Source organism: Saccharomyces paradoxus, chromosome VII, assembly GCF_002079055.1.
Source record: "Saccharomyces paradoxus chromosome VII, complete sequence".
In the NCBI taxonomy this organism is placed as follows: domain Eukaryota; kingdom Fungi; phylum Ascomycota; class Saccharomycetes; order Saccharomycetales; family Saccharomycetaceae; genus Saccharomyces; species Saccharomyces paradoxus.
In genome coordinates, this window is record NC_047493.1 from 933,931 (window position 1) to 950,261 (window position 16,331).

Genomic DNA, 16,331 nt, shown 5'->3' on the forward strand with positions numbered 1-16,331 from the left:
GAAAATCGAAAGCAGAACTACTAAAAGAAATATAATATTATATCTTTATCAAAATGTATGTATGAATGGAGTAATGTCCCCCCCAGACCTCTGCTGCGGGGTGGTTTTGATCGTTCATGCGCTAATTTTTCGTTCAGTATTTTTTGCTAATTTTACCTGTATCAGACTGGTTCAACCGAACACTTTTTTGAAGATCGAGCCAAATTTACTTTTTTTCTTCTTTTCAGACCTCTTAAATTGATGATCGTTTGTTGAGGATGACGAACTGTCCTTTTTGCTATTGCCTGATTTGGTGCTTTCGGTGGTTTTCGTCCTTGAAACGTGGTTATGATGATGATGGTGGTGATGCGCTTTTTTCTGTCCTAAAGAGGATGACGTAGAGGATGTTCTGGGTGATAGCCCCGCGGATTTTGTTTTTCTCATTGGATGTGAAGTGAACTTCGTTTTTGGATCCTCATTTTCCCATTTTAGCGCCGTCTTAATATGGGGTGTAGCGGCAGTGTCGTGGTTATAAATGTCATCTACCATGGACTTTACTTTATAAATACCGTTATTATTGAATTGTATTCTTGAACTACGCTTTGAGCTGCGCCTAGAGTTTCTTGACTCTACAGGAGTTAGTTTTCGGCCAGAACTGTCATACTTCATAAGGGTGTTATCATCCAACAGTACTTGTCTCGACGGCTTTGGCCTAACGTATCCCATCTTATCGAAGAACTCCATTTCTTCCTTTTTTTCCGGTGAGATTGGGAAGTACTCGTTTACAGAGGCTACTGACTCATCACTATCACTTTCTTCATCATCCGAATCAACCACTTTGTGTTTGGTGAAAGGGTTTTCTAAGGTTCTTCTAATTAGTGCACTTAACCATTGCAATCTTTCCTTCTTTCTTACTTCAGTTTTCAAATCATCGGTGTGTTCTTCCTCATTTTCATCCATTCTAGGTTTTATCAAAAGTTCCGGTTTGATGAATTCGAATGGTACGACAAAAGCTGGCATGGCAAAGTGTTTCATTAAAAAAAATGGTAGCTTTACTTTCCCATTTCTAAATTTAATTTGAATGTTGGCGCTAACAGTGCTGATTACTTGCAAACTTGGCCTATACAGAGAGGTCGCACATATTATGGCAGATCTTGTCGAATCTTCTTTTACCATCTCAATACTAATCCTAACTATTTTAGTTGCCAATCTTTTCGCATAGTAATTTAAAATATTGCTACAGGTCTGCTTCGCCTCATCATGAATAGCTTCTATTCTTATCCCGGTTGATAATGGACTCGATGGATCTGGACCTACAAGGCTATGTGACGCTGTGGTCATGCTTTCACTAGTATTGCTGGCCATTCTTTCTAAGCGGTGTTTTCTTTTCTCCTTATAGGCCAGAGTATCAATTTTGGCTTCAAACTCAGGAATTGTCGTAATTATGACTAAATGATCTCCATTTCTTGCCAAATTTTCAACGTACCAGTCCACGGATGACCATGTATATCTCCTACCTGATATATAACATGAAACGACTCTCAAATCTACATCATCATCTTTCTCTTTGCAATTGAGCCTATCTTTTGTCTTGGAAACATAATCTTCATAGTTTGAGTGATCAATAGTCATTGAAATCGCATTATGAACAATGGTAGGCCTTGATGGATAAATTGCTGCCAAAGGATCCGTTACGTTGTTCAAATCTGTTTTTGATTCTGTTGTGTTCAAATAGACTGGAACTTGCTCGCCGAAATCAAATTGATCTATTTTAGTCTTGTTTGACCTCCCTTTACTTATATAAAACTCTTCCAACTTGGCCAATTCTTCGTCTGTCATCCCCGCAAACGATTTAGATCTTTTCTTTGCGCCTTCCATGTTCTCGCTTTCGGATAAATCTACCATTGACTTGGTTTCAATTCTATCTTCTACTTCGTTAAGATTCGCAAAGGCAGCTTGGGTATAGCCTTTCCTTGATCCCGAATTTTTTTGAGTGTTTCTTTCAGTCATTTTGGTCATTTTCCTTTCTAGCTCAAAATCTAAGTCACCAATATCAATATCATCAATAGGACCCTGTTCATCAGCAGCTTTTCGAGATTTTTTTAGGACGGATACTTTTGGAGGAGGAGGTAATCTCACTGAAGTTCTTCTCCTTGACCTGAACATTGGAGATTCACTTCTACTTCTTTCAACGCTGGGCGATCTCAGATAGTTTTTGGAGGGATCATGTGCTACAGGTGAAAACATCTGAGTATACAAGTGAGGAATTCCACCTGTTGAAGATGTTGGGGTTTCTACTTGGGGTGGCGGAGAAGCTTCTTCGTCTTCAGGTGAATCCAGATTTTCGTCAGTTGTAAGTTCATTAGAACCTCGACTACCGGTCAAAGTGTTTTTGTAAACAGGATTAAATTGTGGAGGTATATGTAAGAAATGATTATTCAAGCCAACATGATGACTGTCATTCTTGATAATTGTTGCTTGATCATCAATTAAGGAAGGTGCCAGATCATCAAACGAAATATGCTTCGTGAATGCCTTTGCAGACAACATCTCGTCTTATCTCTATTATAGCTCAGCAGTTTTGTGCCAGGGATTACAGCTTTCCCTTATGTATAATGCGACAATATTCAGCTTTTTCAATTTACCTTTTTATTTATCCTTCTAAACAGTTTCGCTTCGTTAAGGGTCCTTCTGGCTTTGCAAAGGTATGCTCACCTAAAATCCCCCTAGAAAAACGGGTTCTTTACCCGGCGAATAATAATAAGCGCGGCTACTAACGTTGCACCATTAAAATATTAACCTTAAAACGCTTGATAGGCGATAATATCATCTCTTTCTTTTAATATTTAATGTTTACAACGTCCGTATAGATATCTAAATGTCTTTTTATACTTTCTACGTATCCCTTTCCAAGGGCATAACAGCATCTTACTGTGGCTGTCTTTTTTGTTCGAGAATATACAGTCTTTTTTTTAAAGCTAGAAGTTCGTCCTTAAGGGAGTCTCTATTTTCCTTCGACATATACAGTTCCGCTTTTAGATTGTTGACTTTCATCCTGTGGAACGCACCTAAATTGCGGTGAGTGATGGCGCTGTGCTGTTCTTGTTTGTCATCTTGTTCGGCTTGTTCCGTTTTGATTCTATCGATTTCTTGCTGCAATTGGTACGTGCATTTACGATATTTTTCGAGCTCGGATAGGGATAAGTCAATAGCTTTCTTGGTTAGGTCCATAGATTTCAAGCTTCCGTCGGATATTTTTTTTAGGGCTTCCAACTTGTTGTTATTGTCCAGTAGGTTAGCTCGCAAAGAATCTCTTTCACCATTAAGCTTTTGAGTTTCAAGCTGCAATTTCTCTTTGGTACGCGCGGCCTCATACATCTCATTTATTATTTTTTCCATTTTCTTCAGCGGATCTTCCTTATATATCTCATTATCTTTCTCATCCAAAGGTGGTTGGGCGCTAGTAGGGTTGTTTTTTAATAATTTACCCAAATAACAGGATGAATCTTTCAAATGAGTAAGAAGTTCGAGATTCTTTTTTTGCATCTTATTTACAAGGGTTTGATTCTGGTGGTTCAAAATATCACATTTATTCTTAAGGTCGACGACATCCCTTTTGATAGCGCCATCTTCAAAGCATCTCTCAAGTTTAATATTCTGGATTTTAATTTGGTTAAGGATTTTATTTGCTTGAGATAATTTTACCATCAATGAATTTTCTAAATCACTATTTCTAGATTTTAAAAAGGTTTTCTGGATTTCTAAATTTTTAAGCCGTGCTGTTTGGAAGTTGGAATCTTTTGAAGCTTCTTTGATTACCGTCAGTCTCTGGACCTCCTTTTCTAATTCTGATATATGTCTTGCTGTTTCAAGTTCCTTTTGTTGCGCTTCGAGGTGCAGTGTTTGTAGGTTTCGGTTTAGATCATCGTATAAACTTTTGGGAATTACTTTGCAATTTGATGTGTCCTTAAATGGGGGGAAACCGTATTGCTCTGCATTTATGGCTAGTCCTTGTAGAACAGGAATATTACTTTTAGTTATTTCGATATTAGGTTGAGAACTATTTTCATGAATGGCTATACCGGCTTTTGGAGATAGTGACGTCTTTTCTTCTGTATCAGATTTTTGTGTAAATGCCTTATTACCCAAAGAACTGGTGTAACTTCCGGCCCCTTCATCAATATCATTAAAGGTTGAAAATTTGGGTAACCTTGGTGTAAGAATATTTATCATCTCTCGATTTTCGCCTTCAGTAGCATTAGAAGTTGTAAAGTTCCCTGAAGAAATACCAGAAACATTTTCTCCTGCAAGTAGTGATTCACCCATTATTCCCGGACATAGTTCATCCAAAAGCGATAAATCTAAAGTGTATAGTAAAGTTCCTTCGCCTTTGTCAGTTTCCGAAGTGTGTAAGTCTTGAATGGTTGGATTGGCATAATCGAATTTATCACCACCCATGATAAGAAGTTTCTCGTTCTTCATTAAGGTTAAGGAATGCCCGGATCGTTCTTGCGGTATACCCTCCTTTATACGGGGAAGCTTATACCATTTTAGGGATATCAAGTTTAAGAAATAAACATCATTGGAATATGTGTTGTGGATACCCTTACCGCCAAACACACACATTAAATGTCTATATACCACACTAGCATGCTCTTGTATTGGTAGAGGTTTTTCACCTGTGGTTTCAATTTTCGACCAGTCATTTTGTATCGGATCGTAACAGTATGTATCATTGCTTATTGTCTTCGGAGTTTTCCCACCAAATACCCATAATTTGTTGTCATAAGTCACCATTGTATGATTTGTTAGGGGGGGAGGCAGGGTGCTGATAGGTTCTAAGAACTCCCAATGAGAATTCGGCCTACGGAATGATGATAAATCGAACACGACCAGATCGTTGAAATAAGTCTCATCTATTTGTCCGCCGAAAAGATATAATTTAGTTTGCATAGGGTTGTTAGCAATTATAGAAATTTTATGGCCATACCTGCCCAACGGCCTAGGGCCGATGGGTTGTGGTATAGTCCACTTATAAGAATTAATATTGAAAAGATAAAGATCATCATCCAACAATCTGTTCTTATTTAGCTTGTGTGTATCGCCGCCAAATACAACATAGGCATTGCCACAAATAGTAGACGCATGTCCTACTCGGGGGGGAGGCGTATTTTGATCAATTTCGATCGTCTTGGAAGTAAAGCTGGTACCATTTGCATTAGCGGTTATTTGCCAAACATCCCCATATACCGATTGATCGTATAGTCCACCAGTCACAAAAATTCTGTTGTCGTTCGTAACAATAAATGAGGAGGAGTGACGATAACGGGGAAATGGAGAGGTTTTCAATTTGACCCTATTCCAGATATACTTCTTTGTTGTATTCCTGCGCTCTGAGGGCGAGGGCAGGGCGGTCGACGCGCCTGATATACTCCTATGCTGATTTGAAGGTAGCATTGGTGTTACTATTCGGGTATTGTTTTGATTATCCATAAAGGCTATCGCTCTAGGCACAGTTTGCGCTGAAATCAGGGAGGGACCCGTGTCCGGAGATACCTTCTTTGTCAACTTGAAAGGTACCATAATTGCTCAAGGGGTTGCCTCATCCAAATCATTTTTTTTTTTGTTACAACCCATGTTAAAATTCACGTGTATCCATTTTCAAAATCGAAAGAAAAAAAAAACGAGTAACTAACACCAAAGCCAGGCTTCATAACAAACAGATCAGTGTCCCAAAAGACCCTTTCGCAAGGTAATCACTTCGATCGAGATTGATTCCGGTTTCGCGAAGTTTTTTTTTTTTTTTTTCACAGTTTCTCCCAAGAGAAGAAAAAATTCACAGGCGTGTCATTTCGTGCAGCTTACATCAGCACAATCCATGCACAAAAAAGGTGTAGTGAGTTTTAAACGAGGGAGATGGGCTTGACAGTAGGTAGGGCATGCATCTGCAGGAGTTGAGTTACGATGCCGCTTAGTGCAGAGAACACGAATGGGCGCACATATTTATGATTTTGATAAACTTAGCTACTTCATAAATATATCAACGTATGTACTAGTTACAAGAGGTACCGTTGTAGAAACTATCAATATCAATCGAACAAGTTTTCATGAATTTCGTCCTTGACGCAAATGTGCCTGTTTCCAACCAGTTCCCCATTGTTGGATGAGAATAACTCGCTCGCGGAATTTCCGTCTGCTTTTTTTTTTAAAGTCACGTCACCGCTACTAATGCCTCTCATCAGCTGTATAAATTTTGACTCAGATAGCTTTGATTCAACAGAGGAAAGAGTAGAAGTGGAAAATGCTGATGAAGGTGGTGGAGTGCAGCATTTTACAATATCTGTAGCAATCCTTTGCAATTCCAACTGATCTTGGTCTAACCATTTCTCGTCTTGATGTATTGTAGGCTCGTACCGCACTTCTTGGATTTCCTTCTCTAAATTTTGGAACTCCGCGTCGAATTTGAACGCATTCGTTGAGTTGTCCCGGTTTCCTTGGCGCCGTTGTCGAAGCGTCTTTTGGGGTGGGTAAGCGCAACTTGTCTTCCTTACCATGCAGTTTGGGAAAGGGAAGTGTTGTCTGCTTGAATTCTGACGATGTTGTGACTCGTAGTTGGAATACAACCTTTTATATTCTGAGCTAAATTCTAATGGATCATCGATTTTCATAGACGAAAATTGCGGAACCCAGTTACTGGAATCTTCGGTATTGTTCTGGCTAATGAAAGTCAATGGAGAGGGTTGGTTTAGAAACCTTACACTGTCAACGCCCTCCAAATCATTAGCATTATGCAAAAAGCACTTCTCCACATTTGAGTCTTTATTAGTATAGTGTGCTGTTAATTCTGTAGGAACCAGTCTGGTACGTTTTGACGGTATTAAGGAATCGCTCTGTATGCGATGACCCTGTTTGATAATCTCTTCTATCGGGCTTGTATGGCAGGCACTTGGCATGGTATAATTCTAGTTCCGTCCTTATAGTTATGTGCTTGTCTTTTCAACCAACACCCAAATATACAGCTTCAACTTTGAGTCTATCCTCCTTAATATATATCTGCCGTTCTACCAGACGTTTGAACGTTGCCAGTGTCTTGAAGAAATATTTAGTCATCCCATCTCCGATTATCGGCATTATTTTCCATTTTTCCAGCGGAAAGATAAAAAAGAAACGGAGAGAAAAAGACGGGCACCTTAACCAGACAGTATTCGTAGGACAATAACAATCGTACTACCAAAACTAAGGTCGTTCGCCCTATTATCATGTAGATTAGCCTCTCATTGAGAGCAGTTTGTAAAACAGCAAAATTGCTGATGTCATCTTCGTGAACTATTGTCAAAGAGAATTGCGGGCACACCCTGGAATCTGAATAATGCAAACTTCATAAGTCAGTTAATCAGCGCGCTATCATCCCTCATTTGAAAAATATATCTTATGGATTAGAATTAGAAATATATTCATTGCTCATTGTTATGTGTATCATATCGTACAAAAATTATATAAAGAAATAATAATGAAAAAGAGTAAAACAAAGACAAATAGACAAAAATAGAAAACAACAGATACATAAATAAATCTTACGACAAAAAACGATTGTATAGAAATTAAAGTGCATGCCATTTTTACCTCTTTTTGCTTAACTTAAACTTTTCATTGCAATCATTCATTTGTTTTCAGCGGCTAAAGCGGCTACTTCAGCTCTCAACTTTAATCTACCAGATAGGATGTCACCAATCTTGTTATATTCAGCCCAGTGAACTTCATGACCCTTTCTTAATTCAACATTGGTTTCGTTCTCCCATAGATTAGCGATTGGCTTAAAGGAAACGTGAGAACCATTGACACAGATAACAGCGGCGGAATCATCCTCGTGCTCAACAGTTGGTACTTTTTCACCGTGAGTATCGAACTTGAATCTCAAAACTTTAGCGTCAGTGTTTGGAGAAGCTTCATTCTTCTTGTTCCATTGTTCGATAAACTTGATACATTTGACAGCAAATCTAGAAGCGGTGACACGGTCCTTGGAAGATGGAACACCACCTTGTTGGACATGACCTGGGATAGCGGTTCTGACACCAAACTTACCCTTGCTTGCTTCAGAGATAATGTCAGCTAGCAATTGGGTGCTATATACGCTAGAAGCTTGCTCATTTCTAACTAATAGCTTACCATTTCTGTTTTCACCTTTATCGTGACGGAAGTTCTCTTTTAACAAAGTTATATCTTCTCTGATAGAAGCTAAGTCGATTTTCTTTTCTGGAGTATACACGGAAACGGCACCGGTGATCAAACCAGTGAAAGAAGCAATGTAACCAGAATGACCACCTTGAACTTCGCAGACAAAGACTCTTCTTCTTGTGGCAGAAGCACTTTGTTTGATGTCATCGGTGTAATTGACCAATGCGTTCAAACAGGTGTCAACACCAAGTGAGTATTCAGTACCTGGAACGTTGTTAGAAACAGTGGCTGGAATCAAACACATTGGGATGTTGAAGATTGGATGTTGGGGTCTACCGTCACGCAATTGCTTCAAAGATCTGAAACCTTCAAAACCACCGAGGATAATCAAACCGTCTAGCTTGTTCTTTTGGAAGTAATAAGCAATTGTACCTAAATCTTCTGAGGCAACAGATCTGTTGGTACCAATTTCGGAACCACCCAAGTTATGCCAGTTTTCGACATCAATCCATGATAGTTCCTTTACTTCACCGGTTTGAATCAATCCGCTGAAGCCATTCATGATAGCATATGGTTTATGGCCGTGTGACAAACAGTATAGAGTGGCAGCACGAGTAGCAGCGTTCAAAGCGGCCGATGGAGCACCAACATGGACAATACCAATATTTAATCTGTCAGATACTGGCAACAATTCAGAACCATCATCTTTAACGGTAGTGGATAAGAAGTTTTCGTAGAGCTCAATAAATTCTGTGTCTCTTAAAGAAATTGCCTTATCGAAATCTTTGTTTTCAATGGCAGTGGCAACAGATTTGGTCAACTTCACAGATTCAACCAATGGCATTCTAATGATCTTGTTTTCTAAAATACCAATTAATGGAGAAGGAGTTTCTGGAGTAAACTCCAAAACGGCCTTAACAGCGTCGACACCTTGTAAAGTGGCTAACCATCTGTCATGTGCAACAGCAGTACCACCTCTTTGAACGTGACCTAGAATTGTGACTTTAGTGTCTAGACCGAGTTCAATTAAGGCATCCTTAACATCATTGGCGGTAACAGGGTTTAATTGATCATCTAAAGCACCTTCAGCGACAATAATGGTGTTGTTTCTTCTACCCTTACTCCTATGTCTTTGGCAGACTTCCTTCAATTCGTCTTGCCATTTTCCGTGAGGAACAGCCCTTTCTGGAATGAAAATGTAATCAGCACCAGTAGCGATACCGGCCATCAAGGCCAACCAACCACAATGTCTACCCATAACTTCAACAACGAAGGCACGGGAATGGGACTTAGCGGTAGCATCAATGTAGTCAACCATTTCACAGATTCTTTCCAAAGCAGAATAAGCACCAATGGTAGAGTCAGTACCAGACATATCATTATCAATGGAACCAACAAGACCAACAATGGACAAATTCTTGTATGGGGCAACTTCTTCCTTAGTAAATCTGCCTTCTGCAACCAGTTCATCAACCAAAGATGGCCATTCGTGTCTAAAAAGATCAGCACCAGTTAAAGAACCGTCACCACCACAAACAATCAAAGCGTCAATACCTTGTGAAATTAGATTACCTGCAGCTTGTCTACGACCTTCGCGCTTTTTGAATTCCATGGAACGAGCAGTACCGATCAAAGTACCACCTTCACTTAACCAACCTCTGACATCTTCCCAAGCCATCTTCTTTAAATATTTACCGCCTCTTAGTAAACCTTCGTAACCCTCGTAAACGGCAAAGACATCACAGCCGAAATGGATACCTGTACGAACAACAGCACGAACAGCGGCATTCATACCAGGAGAATCACCACCAGAAGTCATGACAGCAATCTTCTTCTTCTTTTGAGAAGAGCCCAATGTTTGTCTTAATAAGTCAGAAGCATCGGAAGAAGCCCTGGAAATGATTTCGTCTTCGGAAGTAGCTTCCAAGAAAGCATCTTTGGAAGTTGGAGCAGAATCAGTTGCATTAGCTAAGCCTGAGAAGGTGATGTTGTTGCCCATAGGATCTTTCAAAAATACTAAGGTATCGGACAATTTCTCGGCTTGCTTTGGGAATTTTTCGACAATCTTGTTCAAATCAGTAGAGAAATAAGTGATTGTGGCGGTTTCATTGGTGTCGAAAGTTTCATCAATTGGGGCAGACATCACTAAACGAATCTTCAATAGAGCCCCTTGACTTTGAGCTTTGTTGGAAGCCTCTTGTTGTGGTATACGGAACCCAGAAGCATCGACCTCACTCAGCTTGAAGGATTCTAACCAAACTTCTCTCAAGGAATCTTGGGAAGTTCCTGAAGATAATAAGCTATTTTCACCATGTTTGAATTTGTTGAAGTCTTTCACAGTGGCAAATCCTAAAGTGTGATAAAAGTGAATGGTCTTCTTGAATAGAGCTTCATCATTTGTGATGATAGATCTGAATGCAACACCGTAGCATGAATCTTGAGATTGCATCTTTGATATAATTTGTGTTTCAGATTATTTTATATAAAAGCTTTCCCAAATAGTGCTAAAGTAAACTTAGATTTTTTGGTATCTGTTTCGAAATTAAAAATAGAAAAATTTCTCTCCCTATATTGTTATTCTTACTTCAAATTTGTTTATCGTTTATTTACTAGGCGAGACTTGAGCAGACGACAATCCAAATAGAATTAACAGATTTTATTGGTAGAAAGCAATAATATTCTTTAGATAGTTAGAGTAAAGAAATTAAGAACTAATAAAAAAAAAAAAGAAGGAAGAAAATTAAAGAAAAAGGATGATTATACAAGAAGATAATAAAAAAAACTCCTTTATTAAGAGCGGAAGAATTTAATAATCAAGATGGAAATAAGCAAAACAAAAACAAAAGAAGGGAAAAAAAAATAAAAAAACGTATTTATTTATTTAAAAAAATCATGTTGATGACGACAATGGAAAAAAAAACCGATTTCACATCCTCATCCTTATATTTTTCAAAGGTTGATGCAAGTCGATCTCAAATCGGATAACGCTGCCAACTGGGAAATTCCGCAATTCCGCAAGAGAAAAAAAAAATGTGAAAACGTGATTGTATTTTTTACAGGTTCAAAAAAAGATATAGCCCACCATATTAAGAGGACGGCGGTAATCACACTGATTAAGCATTCATGAACGTTGAGCGCATTGTGTGCTTGAACATTGTTTAGTGTGATTGATAGGAGTGGGTACACTGCAGAATATTGTATTGGATTACGTACAATGACTTTGTTAATGAGTTATTAATTTCTTTTTTTACTAGCCGCTATCCCAAGCACCGTGCCAAAATTTCAAGAAAGAATTGAGTTTCCAAAATTAGTGGAAGCTGATAGGACAAGGGTGGTGTATGGATTGAGGAATCTCGATATATTCTGTTATCGTTTTCAACGAGAAATGTAATCCGTAGATTATGCCACGCATGCTAAAGTTAGATCACAGAAGGACTGATAGATGAGCTTAGATGTATGGTAGGTAAAATTTACATGTTTGGAGGACGGTGTCATAAAATATAAAGAAGTGGAAGGGATTATGTAAAAATCAGAGTTTATAATATGCAAGGGAGGCCCGTTGAGAACAAAAAACTCTAGTATCTATCCGCTCACTATATATCTATTAAGTTAGGATTTTCTTGCTGATGCTGCGATTGTTGCTGTTGTTGATTAATGGGGACAAACGCAGTGGGAACTATGACATACCCTGTTTGTTGACCTTGCATCACTTGTTGTTGCTGCTGCATACCAGTGGGGGTATACGGAACTTGGCTGGCCCCGGGACCTGTCATGTATGTGGTCATTGGGGACGTTACCACGTTTTGTGCTTGAAATGGATTACCTGTTTGACTATGAGCAAGAATTGGTGTAGTTTGCGCTTGTTGGAGGTTAAAAGGGTTTGGGGAAGCCTGGAAATGTGGTTGTTGTTGCTGTTCTCTGGCAATATTTTCCAACGAAAATGGGTTGTTGGACCCCGTTTTTGTTGGATCTAAAGTGCTTGTCGTCATTGGGTTGTTTTCGGTGGTGGTATAACCGCCGAATCCTGAACCAGTGAAATTTGGTGTGTATTGGAGGTTGGAAGCATACACCCCAGTCTGTTGACTATTCAAGTTTGGGGTAATCGGTATTTCACCTTGTTGTGGCATTGTAGATGCAGATGTCAACTGTAAAGGCTGTTGCTGTTGCTGTTGCTGTTGTATCAAGAATGGATTGGCAGTTTGTTGAGGGACTTGAGCACTCATTTGAGGTTGGGTTGGCTCGAATGAGAAGGTGTCATTATTTAAATCTTGTTGTTGCGATCCAAATGGGTTATAAGCATCTTGTGCGACCGTGGGGGAAATGAGTAACTGCTGATTTTGTAATTGTTGCTCCAGCAGCTTTTTTTGTTCCCTTATCTGCTCCAGTTTTTGCTGCGCCACAGATCTATTATTGTTGCTGTTATCATGATCGCTGGTAGAGCTAATAGCTGCAGATGGTTTTCTATCTTGTTGCTGTTTGGGAGATGCACCTCTTTGTCTTTTCGTTTCCTCCCTCAAATGCTCTTCTAAGGAGTTAATTAACTTTGTAGTAATATGTTTAATAACGGGGATTTTTAAACCGACGGCTTTTCCTATTTTTAGATATCTAACAACATACTCTGTCATATCGACGAAATCTTTGTAAAGGTCTAATGTTCTCTTGGCGTGTTCAATGGACAACTCGAAGAATGATTCCAAAAGTGTAATGACACCTTCATTAAGAGCATTATACAGGCCCAGTAGATCTTGCACTAATAATTGAAACGCATACAATAGTAAATGGTTTTCTAGATCTGAAACAGAGTATTTATTCCTTATCAAAGCATTGATTTGAATTTCCAATGATTCGACATGATCTAGCTCTTCATCCATTGAAAGCTGATTCTTGTTGCCCAGCTTTAGCGAAGAGTAATTATCTCGTAGATGATCCATACCTAGCCTACCATATTCCTCACAACGTGTCTTTAGGTATTCGTCATATCTCTGCAAAGCCCTCATATCATTAGAAGACCACTTAGAAGTATGTGAAATCTTTCTTAACTGGAAGACGTCCAAATTATGAGAATAGTGCCTTAGCGTGACATCTTTTTCACCCTGTTGTATCATGAGATGCAACACAATCAATGCCTTATAGACAATGGTCCAAGCTGTATCAGATAACCTTATATCCAATGCGTGGGTAATCTCTTGTAATCCCCTTGCGCTCGAAGTGCCTGAGAGAATAGGGTCCACGTATTTTTGCTTTGGAGGGGCCATCTTTATCTTGGTCGCCCCTTTAACCAACTTGGTATATAATGAAGACATTGTTTCACAAACACGCCTATATATCTATTATAGGGGTAGCGGAGGCAGTCGCGCTTGTTTGCTTGATATTGTTACTCTCGTGGATGTTAGCAAGGGTAGCAAATCGGTACTCCTGCTACGGATTTATTTTTTGTCCTTTTAAATTATCACTCAAGCAAGAGGCCCTATAAACAAGACTAATAAGTCGACTTTTACCTCGAATATGGACAAGAAACTTTTTCTACGCAGCTGCAAACTTAATCTTTCCCTCCACCAAAGCAAAATCAAAACAAAGCCATACTGGGAAAAATCTGAAAAAAAATAGTGAGAGTAAGAGAAAAAAAGTTACCCCGCAATTTCAATATCCGGGTAATATTTGATCCTTTTTTCTCCTCGGCTGGATAATATTACCCCGATTGACCCCTCACCGAAGGAGTGCCCCGCTTTTATTTCTCCCGCCAATCGGCTATTACGGCTTTGCGTCATTCCGTGGGTGGATCAAGCTGAGCCGCTCCTTGGTTGGGTCACGCAAAAGCGAAAGGCTCAAACAAAACCAAGCCTATCGTATATATATATATATATATATATATATATGCGGCTGCGTGCGTGCTCTCTCCAGATAGTATTGGTACGCTACTCATTTGGAATATTGGAGAAAAAAATTTTTATCCTTTCTACTATAACGAAAGATACTCCATATAAAAAAGAAAATACAATTAGTCTTTAAAATTATACACACAAGCACACAAGACACATAGAAACACAAACCTATTTTGATAATGTCAGCATCAGCTTTTAATTTTGCCTTCAGAAGATTTTGGAACAGTGAAACGGGGCCTAGGACAGTACACTTTTGGGCACCCACTTTGAAGTGGGGGTTGGTCTTTGCAGGGCTAAACGATATTAAGAGGCCCGTAGAGAAGGTATCTGGCGCACAAAACTTATCTTTATTAGCTACGGCACTAATTTGGACGCGTTGGTCGTTTGTCATCAAACCCAAGAACTATCTATTGGCTTCCGTGAATTTCTTCTTAGGTTGCACTGCCGGATACCACCTAACCAGAATTGCCAACTTCAGGATACGGAATGGTGACTCCTTCAAGCAGGTTATCCACTATATAATAAAGGGGGAGACTCCCGCTGCTGTTGCAGCAAAACAATCTACCTCTGCGTCGATGAATAAGGGTGTGATGGGTGCTAATTCATCAATAACGCACTGATTATGTAAAAGATGACCTTTTTTCAAACTTGCATTTTTTTAATGAATTCTATGACCTCTTATATATTCCTTTCTATATCTAACCTTTATATTACATCAAAAGGTGAAAAAATATAAAAAAAATCAAGAATAAGAATTTTTTTCTAGAAGAGCGTATATATATACAGTATATATATAGAGGAGGTAAAAAAAAATTTATTAATGGCAAAATAACATATATACTTTGTGAGTAATTTTCTCGTTTTCCTCGAGAAGCTTAGTTTTGCGTCAATTCAACAACCTTTTTAGCAGCAGGATCTAATTCATCAAATGAGTAGATCTTTACCCCCGACTTATTGATAATGTCACGGCCTTCTTCTACCTTGGTGCCTTGCAAACGTGCCACAATAGGGACCCTAACTTCTAGTTCTCTGGCGGCTTCCACCAACCCCAGGGCGACATAGTCACATCTTACGATACCACCAAAAATATTGACGAAAATTGCGTCTACGTTCTTATTGGATAAGATCAATTCGAAACCTTGTTTGATAGTCTCGGGCGTGGCACCACCACCACAATCCAAAAAGTTCGCAGGATCGCCTCCGTTCAATTTGATGACATCCATAGTGGCCATAGCCAAACCGGCACCATTGACTAAACATCCAATGTTACCTTTCAACTTTACAAAGTTCAAGTCATACTTCTTTGCCTTAACCTCATCGGGGTCTTCTTGTGATAAATCCCTCCAGGAATATATTTTTTCCTGTCTAAATGATGCGTTATCATCAAACCCAAATTTGGCGTCTGTACACATGACTTTGTGGGTTGGATCATGTTCAATCTCACTCAAAGGGTTAATCTCTACTTGAGTAGCATCTCTTTCCATGAATATCTTATACAAATTGGATACAGCTTGTGCTGCTTCGTCTTGTGCATTGGGACTGAAACCGAGACTCCTGGCAACATCTTTGGCCATTTGTAAACTCAGTCCTTTTGAGGTTTCAATTGAAAATTTCTTTATAGCATCTGGAGTTTTCTCGGCCACCTCTTCAATATTCATACCACCTTGACTGGATGCAATAATCATCGGTTTCTTGGTTTGTCTATCCATCAAAATAGATAAATAAGCTTCATGCTTAGTATCTACTCTTTTCACTATATACACCGCAGATACCGGCTTCCCAGCTATTCCCGTCTGTTTGGTAATCAGGTTATGATTAAGCATTTCTTTTGCAACATCTTCTGCTTGTTGAGGGCTTTCAATCATATGAACCCCGCTCTTGTAGCCGGTGTCAAAGTGACCTTTACCTCTGCCTCCAGTCAATGCCTGCGCCTTGATGACCAATTTCTTAGTATTCAATTTCTTAGCTGCTTCGAAGGCCTCTTCAGGAGTGAATGCAGGAAACCCTTCCGGGGTACCAATACCATATTCTCTCAACAACTGAGCCGACCTATATTCATGAATGGACAAGTGTCTCCTTGCTTGTAGAGCAGCTTGTGCGTTTAGCCTGCTTAATTGCCCACACTTTGAAATTAGGGATAAGGATTTTCTTGAGTACATTTTGTTCTGTTGTAGTGCTTCAGTTTTTTTCTTCGATTGTATTGGCTCAATTTTTATTGCTTTCAATTGTTTAAAAATCGGTTGCAAAAACAATTGAATTACCAATCTGTACTCACTGTCCTTTTTCGAGAGGAAA

At 39.1% G+C, this 16,331-nt stretch overlaps 7 protein-coding genes across 7 annotated transcripts; 1 reads left to right on the forward strand and 6 right to left on the reverse strand.

Moving 5' to 3' along the window:
* Positions 1 to 171: 171 nt before the first annotated feature.
* SPAR_G04470 (uncharacterized protein) lies at positions 172 to 2,529 on the reverse strand (the record flags this gene model as incomplete). Its single annotated transcript, XM_033910678.1, has 1 exon — positions 172 to 2,529. The coding sequence occupies one exon, from the start codon at positions 2,527 to 2,529 to the stop codon at positions 172 to 174; it is 2,358 nt and encodes a 785-aa protein (XP_033766569.1).
* Positions 2,530 to 2,907: 378 nt separating this feature from the next.
* KEL2 (Kel2p) lies at positions 2,908 to 5,562 on the reverse strand (the record flags this gene model as incomplete). Its single annotated transcript, XM_033910679.1, has 1 exon — positions 2,908 to 5,562. One exon carries the CDS (start codon positions 5,560 to 5,562, stop codon positions 2,908 to 2,910), a length of 2,655 nt encoding a protein of 884 aa, XP_033766570.1.
* Positions 5,563 to 6,068: 506 nt separating this feature from the next.
* Positions 6,069 to 6,932, reverse strand: PEX21 (Pex21p; the record flags this gene model as incomplete). The annotated part of the gene is made up of 1 exon (XM_033910680.1): positions 6,069 to 6,932. One exon carries the CDS (start codon positions 6,930 to 6,932, stop codon positions 6,069 to 6,071), a length of 864 nt encoding a protein of 287 aa, XP_033766571.1.
* Positions 6,933 to 7,639: 707 nt separating this feature from the next.
* Positions 7,640 to 10,603, reverse strand: PFK1 (6-phosphofructokinase subunit alpha; the record flags this gene model as incomplete). The annotated part of the gene is made up of 1 exon (XM_033910681.1): positions 7,640 to 10,603. One exon carries the CDS (start codon positions 10,601 to 10,603, stop codon positions 7,640 to 7,642), a length of 2,964 nt encoding a protein of 987 aa, XP_033766572.1.
* Positions 10,604 to 11,747: 1,144 nt separating this feature from the next.
* YAP1802 (Yap1802p) lies at positions 11,748 to 13,457 on the reverse strand (the record flags this gene model as incomplete). Its single annotated transcript, XM_033910682.1, has 1 exon — positions 11,748 to 13,457. One exon carries the CDS (start codon positions 13,455 to 13,457, stop codon positions 11,748 to 11,750), a length of 1,710 nt encoding a protein of 569 aa, XP_033766573.1.
* Positions 13,458 to 14,215: 758 nt separating this feature from the next.
* MPC3 (mitochondrial pyruvate carrier) lies at positions 14,216 to 14,656 on the forward strand (the record flags this gene model as incomplete). Its single annotated transcript, XM_033910683.1, has 1 exon — positions 14,216 to 14,656. One exon carries the CDS (start codon positions 14,216 to 14,218, stop codon positions 14,654 to 14,656), a length of 441 nt encoding a protein of 146 aa, XP_033766574.1.
* Positions 14,657 to 14,911: 255 nt separating this feature from the next.
* LSC2 (succinate--CoA ligase (GDP-forming) subunit beta) lies at positions 14,912 to 16,195 on the reverse strand (the record flags this gene model as incomplete). Its single annotated transcript, XM_033910684.1, has 1 exon — positions 14,912 to 16,195. The coding sequence occupies one exon, from the start codon at positions 16,193 to 16,195 to the stop codon at positions 14,912 to 14,914; it is 1,284 nt and encodes a 427-aa protein (XP_033766575.1).
* Between the last annotated feature and the right edge of the window lie 136 nt (positions 16,196 to 16,331).